The sequence below is a fragment of the Carya illinoinensis genome, chromosome 3, assembly GCF_018687715.1.
Source record: "Carya illinoinensis cultivar Pawnee chromosome 3, C.illinoinensisPawnee_v1, whole genome shotgun sequence".
Taxonomy (NCBI): Eukaryota; Viridiplantae; Streptophyta; class Magnoliopsida; order Fagales; family Juglandaceae; genus Carya; species Carya illinoinensis.
Window position 1 is genome coordinate 33,222,620 of NC_056754.1, and position 13,215 is coordinate 33,235,834.

The following is a 13,215-nucleotide window of genomic DNA, read 5'->3' on the forward strand; positions in this document are numbered from 1 at the left end:
TCATAGAGGACATTAGGGTTGGGCCAAGGAGGGAATGGGAAGGGCCACACCAGTATATCATACAGAAATAAATATTTTCCAAAGTTATCAATCAAAACAAAATATGTTTCCAAACGTAACCGAGCGATGGTTTTAAAACATAAAAACCAAAGGTTTTTTGGCATAACATAACCTGAGCATCATTATCACATCAAAACAAAGCATCTCACAAAGCAGAGACCATGTTTAACCCCCGTGGTAGGGTTGTGCTAAACCTCAGTGGCCAAACTGAGCAGAGACAGAGGTAAAATCTTTCCCTAATTATTCTCAGAGCCCCGAGTTTGCACATAGGAAAGACCACAAATAAACCACCTTGCTTCCAAAGTGGGCGCACTCAAAGATAGAGGATTTGGTACCAACCCAAACAGAGCATAATAAAGTAGAGCCGAGATCAGAGTCAAATACAAAACTAGTATACTATGCCAAAGGATTTTCAGATGCCATATCAATAGGAAATAGAGTACCAAAATGAATTCAGTTCATTCTCACATACTGAAAACTGTGATATCAGCTCCTTCTTTCTTCCTCTTTAAGTATGAGCTTCGATCTACGTGTTGAGCTTTGGTCTATGTGCTGAGCCTCGATCTAAGTGCTGAGATTCAGTCTACGTGCTGTACCCCGATGGCGTGTTCTGAAAGTTATCCAGTGGATTTTAAAGTAAGATGGATATTTTAAAACTTACGGATATTTTAAATATTATATAAATATCTATAGGTGATATTTATGGTATTATTAGATAAGCTTGTTTTTAAAGTAACACAATTATAATATTTTAATGAGCTCTAAACATATTATAATTGTGGATAATTACTTAAATTAAATATTTTCATTATTTTAAAATATTAGGAGATTTGACTTTACCTTGAAAACTCTAAATTAATTTAAATGACTTTATTCTTTCAGTAATTAACGATACTTCATTATTTTAAATAATGATGAAGAAATATTATTTTATAAACTTTAGTTTATAAAAGAATATTTTATCTTAATTCCTCCAAGTGTTTTATTTTAAATAAAACACTTACGCATTTTCAAATCAATATTTAAATTCATCTTTAGATCGTTTTGAGGATCCTGAAGCGAATGACTGGGATTAAATACCCAAATCCTTATCATTTTCTCTTTACTTTTTCCTTTCTTCCTTCTCTCTCTTCTCTCTCCTCTCTTTCTTCTCCATGCCTGACGTACGCATGTTATTCCTCCTCCACTGTCCTGATGGGCCTCAAGGTGGACCAAGTAGTAAAGATTCTTTGCAAGTTTTAGATGGGGCAATTACAAGATCAAGAGCTAGGAAGATCAAGGAAGCTATGCAAGGGTAAAATCCACTTGAGACATGTTTAGCAAGAGCCCAATATTCAAGATAGGCTTGAGAGAAGATCCAGTTTTCATCCATGTGATACGCTATGGAAGACACGACTTGGGCCTATTGTTATTGAAGGCCATTGACTTATTTATTTCATTAAAAGGGTTTATTTTATTAGTCATAGGAATTAATCTAGAATAATTGGGCTTGAAGGATGTCAAGCCTACACGTATGTCTTATTTCTTATAAATTAGGATTTTTGAGAAGGTTTTGTATTTTGGCCAAGGGCTTATTTAGAAAGTATTATATTATTTGAATTAGGGTTTTATAAGTTACTGTAGCTAGGCACTGTTCACGCTACAGTACCCACGACACTATTCACTTAGGGTTTTGGGAATTGTTTATTTAAACCACTTGTAGGCTCATTTGTGAAGGTTAGACAATATTGAACTTTATTGTGAGTTGAGTTTATTCATCTTGCTCTTGATTGAACTTCTGAACTTATCAAAAGTAAATCACAACCTTTTGTAGCGTTCCTCCTATAATTCGGGTTCTTCAATGGGTTTAGATTTTAATATAATTTAGGTTCTTGGAATGAGATCTCAACGGGTCTAGATTCTCTATTCATAGACTTGAGTTTGGCTTTCTTGGGTTTGTTTTCCAGTATTGTTGTTGGGTCTCAAAGCGAGTTGATTGGGGTTCACATCATTTGGTATTCAGAGCAAGGTTTCCAATTAGGTCTATTTCTATCTTTTATCTATTGCATCTTTAATTATAAGGCTTCATTGATCTAGGGTTGCCAAAAAAAAAAAAAGAAGTGCAGAAATATGTTTTTCCTAGGGCTGCCAAAATTTGCACCATCTAGGGTTTAAAATTTCTAGGGTTTCATTGATTCTCTTCTATTTCCTTGTCAATTTTTATGTGTTTGAATTTAATTGTTTGATTGTCACAATTGAATATTGCTATTTGTGATTGAATTGGTGAGAAAAGAAAAGAAAAGAAAAGACAGGAAAAGAGAAGAAAAAAAAGAAAAAAAAAGGAAAAGAAAAGAAAAAAAATTCGAAAAAAAATAAAAAACACAAAAAGAGAAAGAAAATGATTTTGGGTATAATTGTTTGAAATACTTTTCCATATGAAATTGATTTGGCATTGATTGAGTCTTATCTCTAAAGGGGCTGAATACATCTTTCTAGTTGGTGTCTTGTTTTGTAGTTACTCTTTCCCTCGTATAATTTCCTTGATTCTTGTGTCATTTTGTTCCTTCTGTATTTCTCTTATTCTTGTTTCTTGGACCTAATTACTAGTTGGAATACAACAAGGTTGTATTGCCTTGATTGAGTTCAATTTAGTTCTTAAAGAACTTGAGCGGGAAAACTCTTGAGGTAAAAGGCAAGAGAGTGTGAGATCATTATCGAGAAAATGCCAATTAAGAGTGAAACACGAATGGAGTGCCATTATTCGAGTGTAAACACGTAAGGGAGTGTGTGAGGTCTTTTCTACTAACATTCTTTTTATGAAGTGCAAACGATGTCTCATAAAAGTGACTCATTACCAAAGGGGGTGGTAGATAACTCCTTTGTGTTGCAGGCCATGGAACAACAGTTTGAGCGGTTGAACATGGTGTTAGGGGAAGCGAGGGATAAGATAGATCATCGAGATACAGTGAGTAGAAATCTGCAAGGTGAAAGAGATAGGAGGAGATGTGAGCTTAGTATTGAGAGTAGGTATGATAAGAATGAAGAGTATGGTGAGTCTCTTGTTATTAGGCGTGCTCCCAATACAGAATTTAAGATGGATGATATAGAGCAATATAGAGAGAACATTTTTCATACTAGATGCCACATCAACAACAATGTATCTATAATCATTGATGGAGGAAGTTGTATTAATGTTGCTAGCACTACTTTAGTTGAGAAATTGAATTTACCTACCTTGAAACACCCTAGACCGTACAAGTTACAGTGGTTGAATAATTGTGGGAAGGTTAAGGTAAATAAGCAAGTGCTAGTTTCTTTTTCAATTGGGAAGTACAAGGATGAGTTCCTTTGTGATGTAGTGCCTATGCATTGTGGTCATATTTTGTTAGGGAGGCCGTGACAGTATGATAGAAGGGTGATCCATGATGGGTCAAGATACAGCTTTGTAAAGGATGGTAAAACAATCAACTTTGCTCATTTAACCACAGAACAGGTCCATGAGGACCAATTGAAGCTGAGAAGTAAGGTTGATCAAAAAGAAAGAGTGAAACTGAGATTGATCAAGAAAGAGAGAGTAAAAGTGAGGGTGAGCGAAAAAGAAAGAGTGGGAGTGAGATTGAGGAAGAAAGAAATAGTGGAACCCCAAGAAAAAGAGAGAATGAGTTGAAAAGCAATTGTGAGGTCGAGAGTTCAAAAAAAGATGTTGAAAAGGAGAGTGAAAAGGAAAAAGAGGGTGAATGAAAAAAAAAAGTGAAAAGAAAAATGAGAGTGAAAATAAAAGCGAGAGTGAGAGAAAAACAAATAGAGAAGTGGCTTGTTATGCTAAGGCAAATTTTAATACTAATGAACTTAACGAATCTTTGCCTAGTGTTGTTATCTCTTTGTTGCAGGGATATGAAGTCGTGTTGCCTAGCGATGTTTTTAGGGGATTGTCACCTATCAAAGGGATAGAGCATTACATTGATTTTGTGACAGGTGCGACAATCCCTACCAAACCTTTCTTTAAAAAATATGGGTTCTTGATACACTTGAAGGGACAAGGTAAGTTGGATAGAATGCATGCCAAGTGGGTTCAATTCATTGAGACATTTCTTCATATAATTCAGTACACACATGGTAAGAAAAATTTTGTGTTTGATGCTTTAGCAAGAAGGTATGTCCTTGTCATCATTTTAGATACAAAATTATTGAGACTCGAATATGATAAGAAATTGTATATTAATGATGATGGCTTTGCTAGTGTGTATGGACTACGTGAGAAAGCATCATTTGCTCATTTATATAGACTAGATTGGTACTAGTTTAGAGAGAAAAAACTTTGTGTGCCTACTAGTTTTATGTGTGAGTTTCATGTGTGCAATAGACATGGAGGTAATTTGTTGGGTAACTTGGGTGTGTTGAAGATTTTAGATGTGTTACATGAGCACTTTTGGGCGTATCATTTGCCATTTATTGACGTGTTGCATGAACGTTTGTGGCAATATCATTTCCCATTCATTGACTTGTTGTATGAACGCTTGTGGGAATATTATTTGCCATTCATTGAGGTTGCATATAATTTGAGTTGTCATTTTGGTGTAAGGAAGACTGATGCAAACCAAGAAGCTGGACATGCTGATCATACACGTGGGAATGGAGCTAATCATACATGTGGGAATGAAGTTAAATTTGCACAAGACCCTTTGTCACTTCCTAGTGGCCCAATTACAAGACTTAGAGCCAAACGTTTCAAGGAAGCACTAAATGGGCTAATCCAAGAAAATTGAGTTGATTCTAAAGAGACCAAGATGGGCTCAAATAATAATCAAGGCTTAGTCCATGTCATCAAAGCAATTGAAGAGGCTAATTAGCATGCAAAAACGTGACCAACATTTCAGACCATTAAAGAGGGTGAACTTGTGAGTTTCAAGGATATTAAATAGAGAAATTCGTTGATGGTCTTGGCTGGTCATGTTAAATACATTGAATCTAGTCATTCAGCTATTTTTGGCTGCTTTTAGAAGTCCAAGAGGTCCAAAAATGTGGGGACTTGTTTATATTGATGCTTGTGTTGCTTTTAAAGCTGATTTATTACTTTTCCTATTTTTGGAGGGTTGTTCCAAGTATATAGCATGAGTTGTACGAATTTTGTAGGCAGATTTGGTTTTTCAGAAAATTATTTTCATTTTGAGGTCTTGTGTTCCTTTTTGTTCTTAAAAGAACTCTTGAACTTATCAAGTTAATCTTGTGGCGTTCAAACAACCAAACTTATCACCTTGATTCTTGAGAGATTCTTAGGTTTCTTGGTGTGGCGTTTCAATCCTTCGTAGTCTTGGTTTTCATCTAGTTAGGTGACGGGTCAAGGCTCAACAAATCTTGTCTACATGATCTTGGGGTTCCAATCCATCATTGTTATCGGGTTTCATCACAATTCTTGGTGGAGTACATATCATTTGGCATCAGAGCCTTGGTTCTAAGGCAAGTTTGACTATCTTTTATTTTCATTTTTTTTTCAATTTTCTATTCCCTACTATTGTTAAAAAACATAATAAAAAAATAATAAAATAATAAAAAAAAGAGAAAAAGCAAAAGCTAAAGAAAAGAAGAAGAAGAAGAAAAAAAAAAGTACACGATTCCAGTAGGAAAGTTTCTTCCTTTCAATCTTGTTTCTCACTTTATTCAAGTTCTTGACCTTTTTGATGAGTTTTGATTGTTTCTCATTTTTGAATTGCTGCTGATTATTTTGAATTAGTTTCTTGAAGTTCAATTAAGAACTAAAGAAGACACAAAAGAGTGGAAAAAGGTAAGAGTGTGTGAGACCATAAGAGGGTAAAAGCCATTTAGAGTGAAAACACAAGTGCAAGTGTATCAATTCTTGAGTGAAACACGTGAGGGAGTGCTTGTGAGGATTCTAACCTTGTTTTTCAGATTCTAAACATGTCCAATAATCAAGAAGAAGACACAACTGAAGAATGTCGACAACCTGTAGATCCGAACCTCCAAATGCAAGCATTGTTAGGGGAGATGAGGCATATGTTGAGGGTTAAATTAGAACCTATTCACGAGAGGTTGGACAGGGTAGAAGCGGGAACTCCTAGGGGACAGCGACAAGACATTGCCAATAGGCAGCAAGGTGGGCATGTTCCATGGCGAAATGATGAGGAAGAGGCGGAGTCGGAAGAGTTTGATGAGCCATATTTGAACCGGGGCAGGTTTTGAGCGTAGGTATGGGAATAGAGAAGCTAGGATGAGTAGGCCTAGGAGGGACAATGATTTAGGAAATATAAAGATTAAAATCCCATCTTTTCAAGGTAAAAATGATCCTGAAGTTTATTTAGAGTGGGAAACTAAAATGGAGATGGTGTTTGATTGTCATAACTACTTGGAGATAAAGAAGGTTAAGTTGGCTGCAATTGAATTCATCGATTATGCCATTATTTGGTGGGATCAATTATTGATTAATAGGAGGAGGAATAGAGAGCCACCCGTGGACATTTGGGAGGAAACGAAAATGCTTATGAGGAAGCGTTTTGTACCCAGCTACTATTATAGGGGATTGTATCAAAAGTTGTAGAGGTTAATTTAAGGTTCCAAGAGTGTGGATGAGTATTACAAGGAGATGGAGGTAGCTATGATCCGGGCTAATGTAGAAGAGGATTCGGAAGCCATCATGGCTAGGTTTTTGCATGGTTTAAATCGTGAGATTGCGGATATAGTCGAGTTGCAGCATTATGTTGAGTTGACGAATATGGTGCATCAAGCTATAAAGGTGTAGGAACAACTTAAACAGAAAGGATTGGCTAGGAGGGGACAACCTATGGCTACCACCAGCCTGTGGAAGACAGCTCCAAAAAGGGATAAGCATCTACAAAATAAGCCAAAATTTGAACCCTCTAAGAATGCCAAACCAACGACCACTACTTTAGGTAACATCGAGGCTTCTACTTCTAAAACATGTGATATTAAGTGGTTTAAATGTCAGGAGCGGGGACACATAGCCAGCCAGTGTGTAAACAAAAAGGGGATGGTGATAAACGCCCAAGGAGAGCTTGAATTGGAGAATGAGGAAGAAGTAGATGATGATGACACGCCATTTTTTAAGGATGCCGATGATGAGCAAAATGCTGTGGTTGGAGATTTATGGGTAGCAAGGTGAGTTCTCAATATGTAGGTTAAGGAGGAAGAAAGTAACCAAAGGGAGAACTTGTTTCATACTTGCTGCTTTGTAAATAACAAATTTTGCAGTGTCGTATGGAGGCAGTTGTACAAATGTAGCCAGCACTTATTTGTTGGAGAAATTGGCCTTAACTACCTTGAAACATCCTCACCGTTACTGACTTCAGTGGCTGAATGAATGTGGTGAAATCAAGGTGACAAGGCAAGTGTTGGTGGCATTATCCATTGGCAAATATGAAGATGAGGTGCTTTGTGATATGGTTCTAATGCATGCATGCCATTTATTGTTGGGAAGACCATGGCAGTATGATCGGAGGGTTACGCATGATGGATTCACAAATAGGTATTCTTTCACTCTTAAAAGGCAACCTATTACTCTTGTGCCATTAACTCCAAAACAGGTCATGGAGGACCAACTAAAGTTACAAAGATCAAATGAAAAAAGAAACAAAAAGAAAGGAAGGCCGAAATTGAGAAAAAAGAGTTAAAAAAAAGAAAGAGAGAAAAATATTGATCAGAGTGAAAAGGAAAGAGAGAGGATTTCGGCCATAATGAGAGCAAGAGAGGAAAAATTCAATTACATTGCAAAAAAAAGTGAGATCAAGAGAGCATTATTTTCACAACAGCCCCTTATGCTCATGTACAAGGAGGCTCTTTTATGTACTAATGATCTTGTCGGTGTTTTGCCGAGTGATATTGTTTCTCTTTTGCAGGAGTTTGAAGATGTCATTCTCGAAGAGGTACCTTATGGCTCACCTCCAATCCAAGGGATTGAACATGAAATTGATTTCATACCTGGTGCATCAATTCCAAACCGACTTGCTTATAGGAGTAGTCCCGAGGAGACCAAGGAGCATCAGAGGCAAGTAAGTGAATTATTGGAGAATGGGTATGTGCGTGAAAGCATGAGTCCTTGTGTCTCGTCATCTATTAGTTCCTAAGAAGGATGGAACATGGAGGATGTGTGTTGACTGCCAAGCCATCAACAACATAACGGTAAAGTATCGTCATCCCATTCTTAGATTAGATGATATGTTGGATGAATTGCATGGTTCTTGTGTCTTTACAAAAATTGATCTTAAGAGTGGATATCATCAGATTAGGATGAAGGAAGGTGATGAATGGAAAACTGCTTTCAAAACCAAATACGGTTTGTATGAGTGGTTAGTGATGCCTTTCGGTTTAACTAATGCTCCAAGCACATTTATGCGTTTGATGAACCATGTTTTGCGTGCTTTTATTGGCAGATTTGTAGTTGTGTATTTTGATGATATCCTAATTTATAGCAAAAATTTGGAAGAACATGTAATGTATTTGAAATCTGTTTTGAAATTCTAAGGAAAGAAAAGTTGTTTGCTAACCTCAAGAAGTGCACCTTTTGCACGGATAAGCTTGTGTTTCTTGGTTTTGTTGTTGGTAAGAGAGGAATTGAGGTGGATGAGGAAAAGGTGAAGGCAATCCAAGAGTGCCAACACCTATAACAATTAGTAAAGTGAGGAGTTTCCACGGCTTAGCTAGCTTCTATAGACGGTTTGTGCGTGATTTTAGTAGCTTAGCTGCCCCTCTTACTGAAGTCATCAAGAAAAATGTACCGTTTAAGTGAGGGAAAGAACAAGAAAAGGCATTTAATCTGATCAAAGAAAAGTTAACTAACGCACCTTTGCTTGTTTTACCCAACTTTGCTAAAACTTTTGAAATTGAGTGTGATGCTTCAGGAATAGGAATTGGAGCTGTTTTGATGCAAGAAGGTCGTCCAGTTGCTTATTTCAGTGAAAATTTGAGTGGGGCAGCCCTAAATTATCCCACTTATGATAAGGAGATGTATGCCTTGGTAAGGGCTTTGGAAAATTGGCAGCACTATCTATGGCCAAAGGTATTCATAATTCACACAGATCACGAATCTTTGAAGCATTTGAAAGGACAACAAAGGTTGAACAAATGCCATGCCGAGTGGGTGGAATTCATTGAAACATTTTTTTATGTGATTAGATACAAGCAAGGTAAGGACAATGTGGGTGGCTGATGCATTGTCCCGAAGGTATGCTTTACTTTCCATTTTAGATACAAAATTACTTGGCTTTGAATACATTAAGGATTTGTATGCACAAGATTCTGATTTTGGTGATGTGTTCAATGCATGTGAAAAAGTGGCGTTTGGTAAGTTTTATAGGTATGATGGGATGATGGCTCCCAAAGATATCGTATTTGACTCAGAAACAATGTGGATCCAGCTCCACAATATCCCTTTGGGTGGAATGACTAGGCAGACTGGTTTAAAAATAGGGAGTAGCATGGGAGAGGTAGTGAGTGTGGATGTGGATGAGGAAGGGATTGGTTGGGGCCCCTACCTGCGTGTTCAGGTTAACATTAATATCACACAGCCTCTCATGCGAGGCATTATCAGTTCCTTCAATGGGAGCAAGGTCTGGATTGCCTTCCAATACGAAAGGCTTCCAAATTTCTGCTTCTGTTGTGGTATTATTAAGCATGGCACGACTGGGTGCCCTGAACCTGCAGCAGCCAGGTCGATGCATGGCAAATATGAAGCTCAGTATGGTGCCTAGCTTCGTGCAACCAACCAGAAAGAAGGCACCAAGATGAAGTCGGTTGACAAGGATGTACATGGCCACAACCAAGAACTACCCAGCAAAAAAGGTTGATGGTGATGACGTGGAAACATCAACTAGCCACAAAGGAAAGCAACCTGACACACCTGTAGATGTTGCAGAGTCAATGGATGGAACCACTCTTCAGAGGACAGACCATGCTCCTATCAAGTCTGGTTGCAGGAAGGACAGACAAGGGGAAAGGTCAGGTATGGCACCTATTACCTTATCAGAGGCTCTTTCTAGGGAATGGAACAACACTAGACTAAGTGCAGGGGGCTCTTTAGATGCCATGTCACCACAGATCCTCGGTCAAAAGGACCAACCTTTTGACCAGGGTGAACAAATATCCCATGATCTGAGAGGCTTACGAGACAAGGGGTTTAAGCAAGCTAGAGGGGTTGGTAAAGGCACTGGTAACCAAATTAGAGGGGAAGTGAGGAACCGAGCACATATCCTCGAGGAGGTTGATATCAATGTTCCCCTAAAAGAACAAGCTACAAAATGGAAGAGGAGGGCGCGAGACATTAGTCTGATGGACCATGACACTTTACTGGACATAGGAGAGGATACAAATGAATTAGATACCATTGGTACCTAGACTAGGGGCAGGACTAAGAGAAAGGGAATTATCCAGGAATCAACTAGGAAAAGAGGGAAAGTAACACTGCAGCATGATGAAAGAAGTACCAAAGGCAAGGCAGAGGTTGAGTTTCAGCCCTGCCAATTTAGATGAGTATCATAAACTGGAACTGCCGAGGGCTTGGGAACCCTCGGACAGTTAGGATCCTTAATAGGTTGGTTAAGGATAAGTGCCCCAATTTGGTCTTTCTTAGGGAAACCAAATGTTCCAAGGCTAGAGTTGAGACAGTTAGAAGATGTATTAATTTTAATAGTTGCTTAGTTGTGGACAGTAAAGGGAGTAGTGGAGGCTTGGCCATGATATGGAAGGATGATATTGAGATGCAACTTTTCAACTTTTCTAGATGGCATATCAGTGTGTTCGTTAAAACTAATGCTAATGAAACCCCATGGATGCTAACTGGCTTTTATGGTCACCCAATGACATCTAGGAGGGCACAGAGCTAGGCCCTTCTAAAAGTTCTGAAACCAACAGTCCCTACAGCATGGATGTGTATAGGTGATTTCAATGAAATCACTAGTCAAAGTGAGAAAATGGGTGCTGTAATAAGGCCCTACAAGCAGTTAGAGGCTTTTCGAGAGGCCATTGAATTCTATGATCTAACTGGCCTTAATACAAAGGGCCTGAAATTTACATGGTCAAACAAAAGGAGTGGAAGGGGATTCACAAAGGAAAGACTCGATAGGGGGCTTGCCAATGAAGAATGGAATCTGAGATTTCATAATGCAACATGTATGGTACTCCCTGCAATAAAATCAGATCACTCCCCTCTAGTAGTATCACTAGTCAGCATGTTATTGGAAAGAAGCAAGAACTTCTCAAGATTCAGGTTTGAAGCTGCCTGGACCTTAAAGTCAGAATGCACTGGTATTATTCAGTCTGCATGGTCAAAGACAACAGGGGGCCATGATGCTAGTTCAGTAATCAGTGGCAAACTGACCAACTGCTCCAAAGCTTTGAAGCACTGGAATTCGATCCGAAGGAAGGAAAGCAGGGCTCAGCTAGGCAGAAGATGAAGAGAATAGCTGACCTACAAGATTCTGACACAGGCAACCATGGCCCAACAATCAAACAGCTGCAGGAAGAAGTGGAACAAGCTCTGAATGAAGAGGATCAAAGATGGAAATAGAGGGCTAAACAGCATTGGCTGAAGCATGGTGATAGAAATACTCAATTCTATCACCTACAGGCCAATCAAAGAAGAAAGACAAACACCATTACACAGATTCTGGATCAAAATGGGCAAACAGTTGAAGGCAAGAAGGAGATAGCATCGATTTTTCATGAGTATTTCACTAACATTTTCTCATCCTCAGGTCCATCTGAATTTCAGGAATGTCTCCAAGGGATGAATCCAACAGTTACAAACAGTATGAACTCCTAGTTGCTAGCCAAGTTCACAGAGCAAGAAGTTAGAGAGGCTGTATTCCAGATGAACCTGCTTGGATCCCCAGGTCCTGATGGGTTTTCAGCCCATTTCTACCAAACTCAGTGGGACAATATAGGTAAAGAGACCTGCCAGTTTGCCCTTTCCATCCTAAACCAAAGTGGCAACTTATCTAGTGTGAATGACACCTTCATTTCACTAATACCAAAGGTCAAGAACCCAAAGAGAGTCACTGATTTCAGACCAATCAGCCTGTGCAATGTCAGTTACAAAATAGCAGCCAAGGTGTTAGCAAACAGACTTAAGCCTATTCTTCCTGAGATAATATCATTGAACCAAAGTGCATTTGTTCCCGGTAGACTCATCACTGATAATGTACTGGTTGCATACGAGACTCTCCATTCCATGCAAACAAGAATGGGGGGTAGAGCTGGTTATATGGCACTCAAGCTAGACATGAGTAAAGCCTATGATCGAGTAGAGTGGGGCTTCCTTAAAGCTGTGTTGGTAAGGATGGGCTTTGACCAAAGATTGGTTGGCGTAGTCATGACTTGTATCACCTCAGTTTCATATTCCATCCTAGTTAATGGAGAGGCCACCATTTCTTTTAATCCATCAAGGGGAATTAGACAATGAGACCCCCTCTCTCCTTATCTTTTTATCATAGTTGCAGAAGCCTTTTCCTGTCTATTGAATCAAGCTGAGTTGAAGGGCAGTATCTCGAGTATACCAATTGGAACTGGGTCCATTCGTGTTAACCATTTTTTTTTGCATATGACAATTTGCTTTTCTGCAAGGCAAACTCCTTGGAGTAGAGCAGGATGCTGTACATTCTGGAGGTCTATGAGAAGGCCTCGGGGCAGGTGATAAACAAGGATAAAACCAACATCTTTTTTAGTAGCAACACTCCTCCTGAGATATAAAGCAACATCCCAAACATCTCAGGAGTTAGAGCATTTGGCTCATTTGAAAAATATCTGGGCCTACCTGCTGTTCTGGGCAAATCTAAAGGGGCAGCTTTTCATTCTCTGATTGATAGGACATGGCAAAGGATTACAAACTGGAAGACTAAATTTCTGTCAGCGGCAGGGAAAGAAGTACTAATGAAGGCTGTTCTACAAGCTATCCCAACCTACACTATGGGCATCTTCATGCTCCCAGTATCAATTTCCAAGAGAATTAACCAACTGTTGAGGAAGTTTTGGTGGGGTTTTGAGGAGGATCATACAAAGGTTTAGTGGGTGAAATGGGATCAGTTGAGCCTGGGAAAGGAAAGGGTTGGTCTTGGCTTCAGGGATATCAAGAGCTTTAATCTTGCCATGTTGGCAAAACAAAGCTGGCGCCTAATCCAATGTCCAAGCTCATTGCCAGTTCAGATTCTCAAA

At 38.8% G+C, this 13,215-nt stretch overlaps 1 protein-coding gene and 1 pseudogene across 1 annotated transcript; both read left to right on the forward strand.

Moving 5' to 3' along the window:
• The first annotated feature begins 2,869 nt into the window (after window positions 1-2,869).
• On the forward strand, window positions 2,870-8,532 carry LOC122304741 (annotated as a pseudogene).
• A 671-nt stretch (window positions 8,533-9,203) lies between these two features.
• Window positions 9,204-9,758, forward strand: LOC122304742. The gene has a single exon (XM_043117009.1). It carries the CDS (start codon window positions 9,204-9,206, stop codon window positions 9,756-9,758), a length of 555 nt encoding a protein of 184 aa, XP_042972943.1.
• The last annotated feature ends 3,457 nt before the right edge of the window (window positions 9,759-13,215 follow it).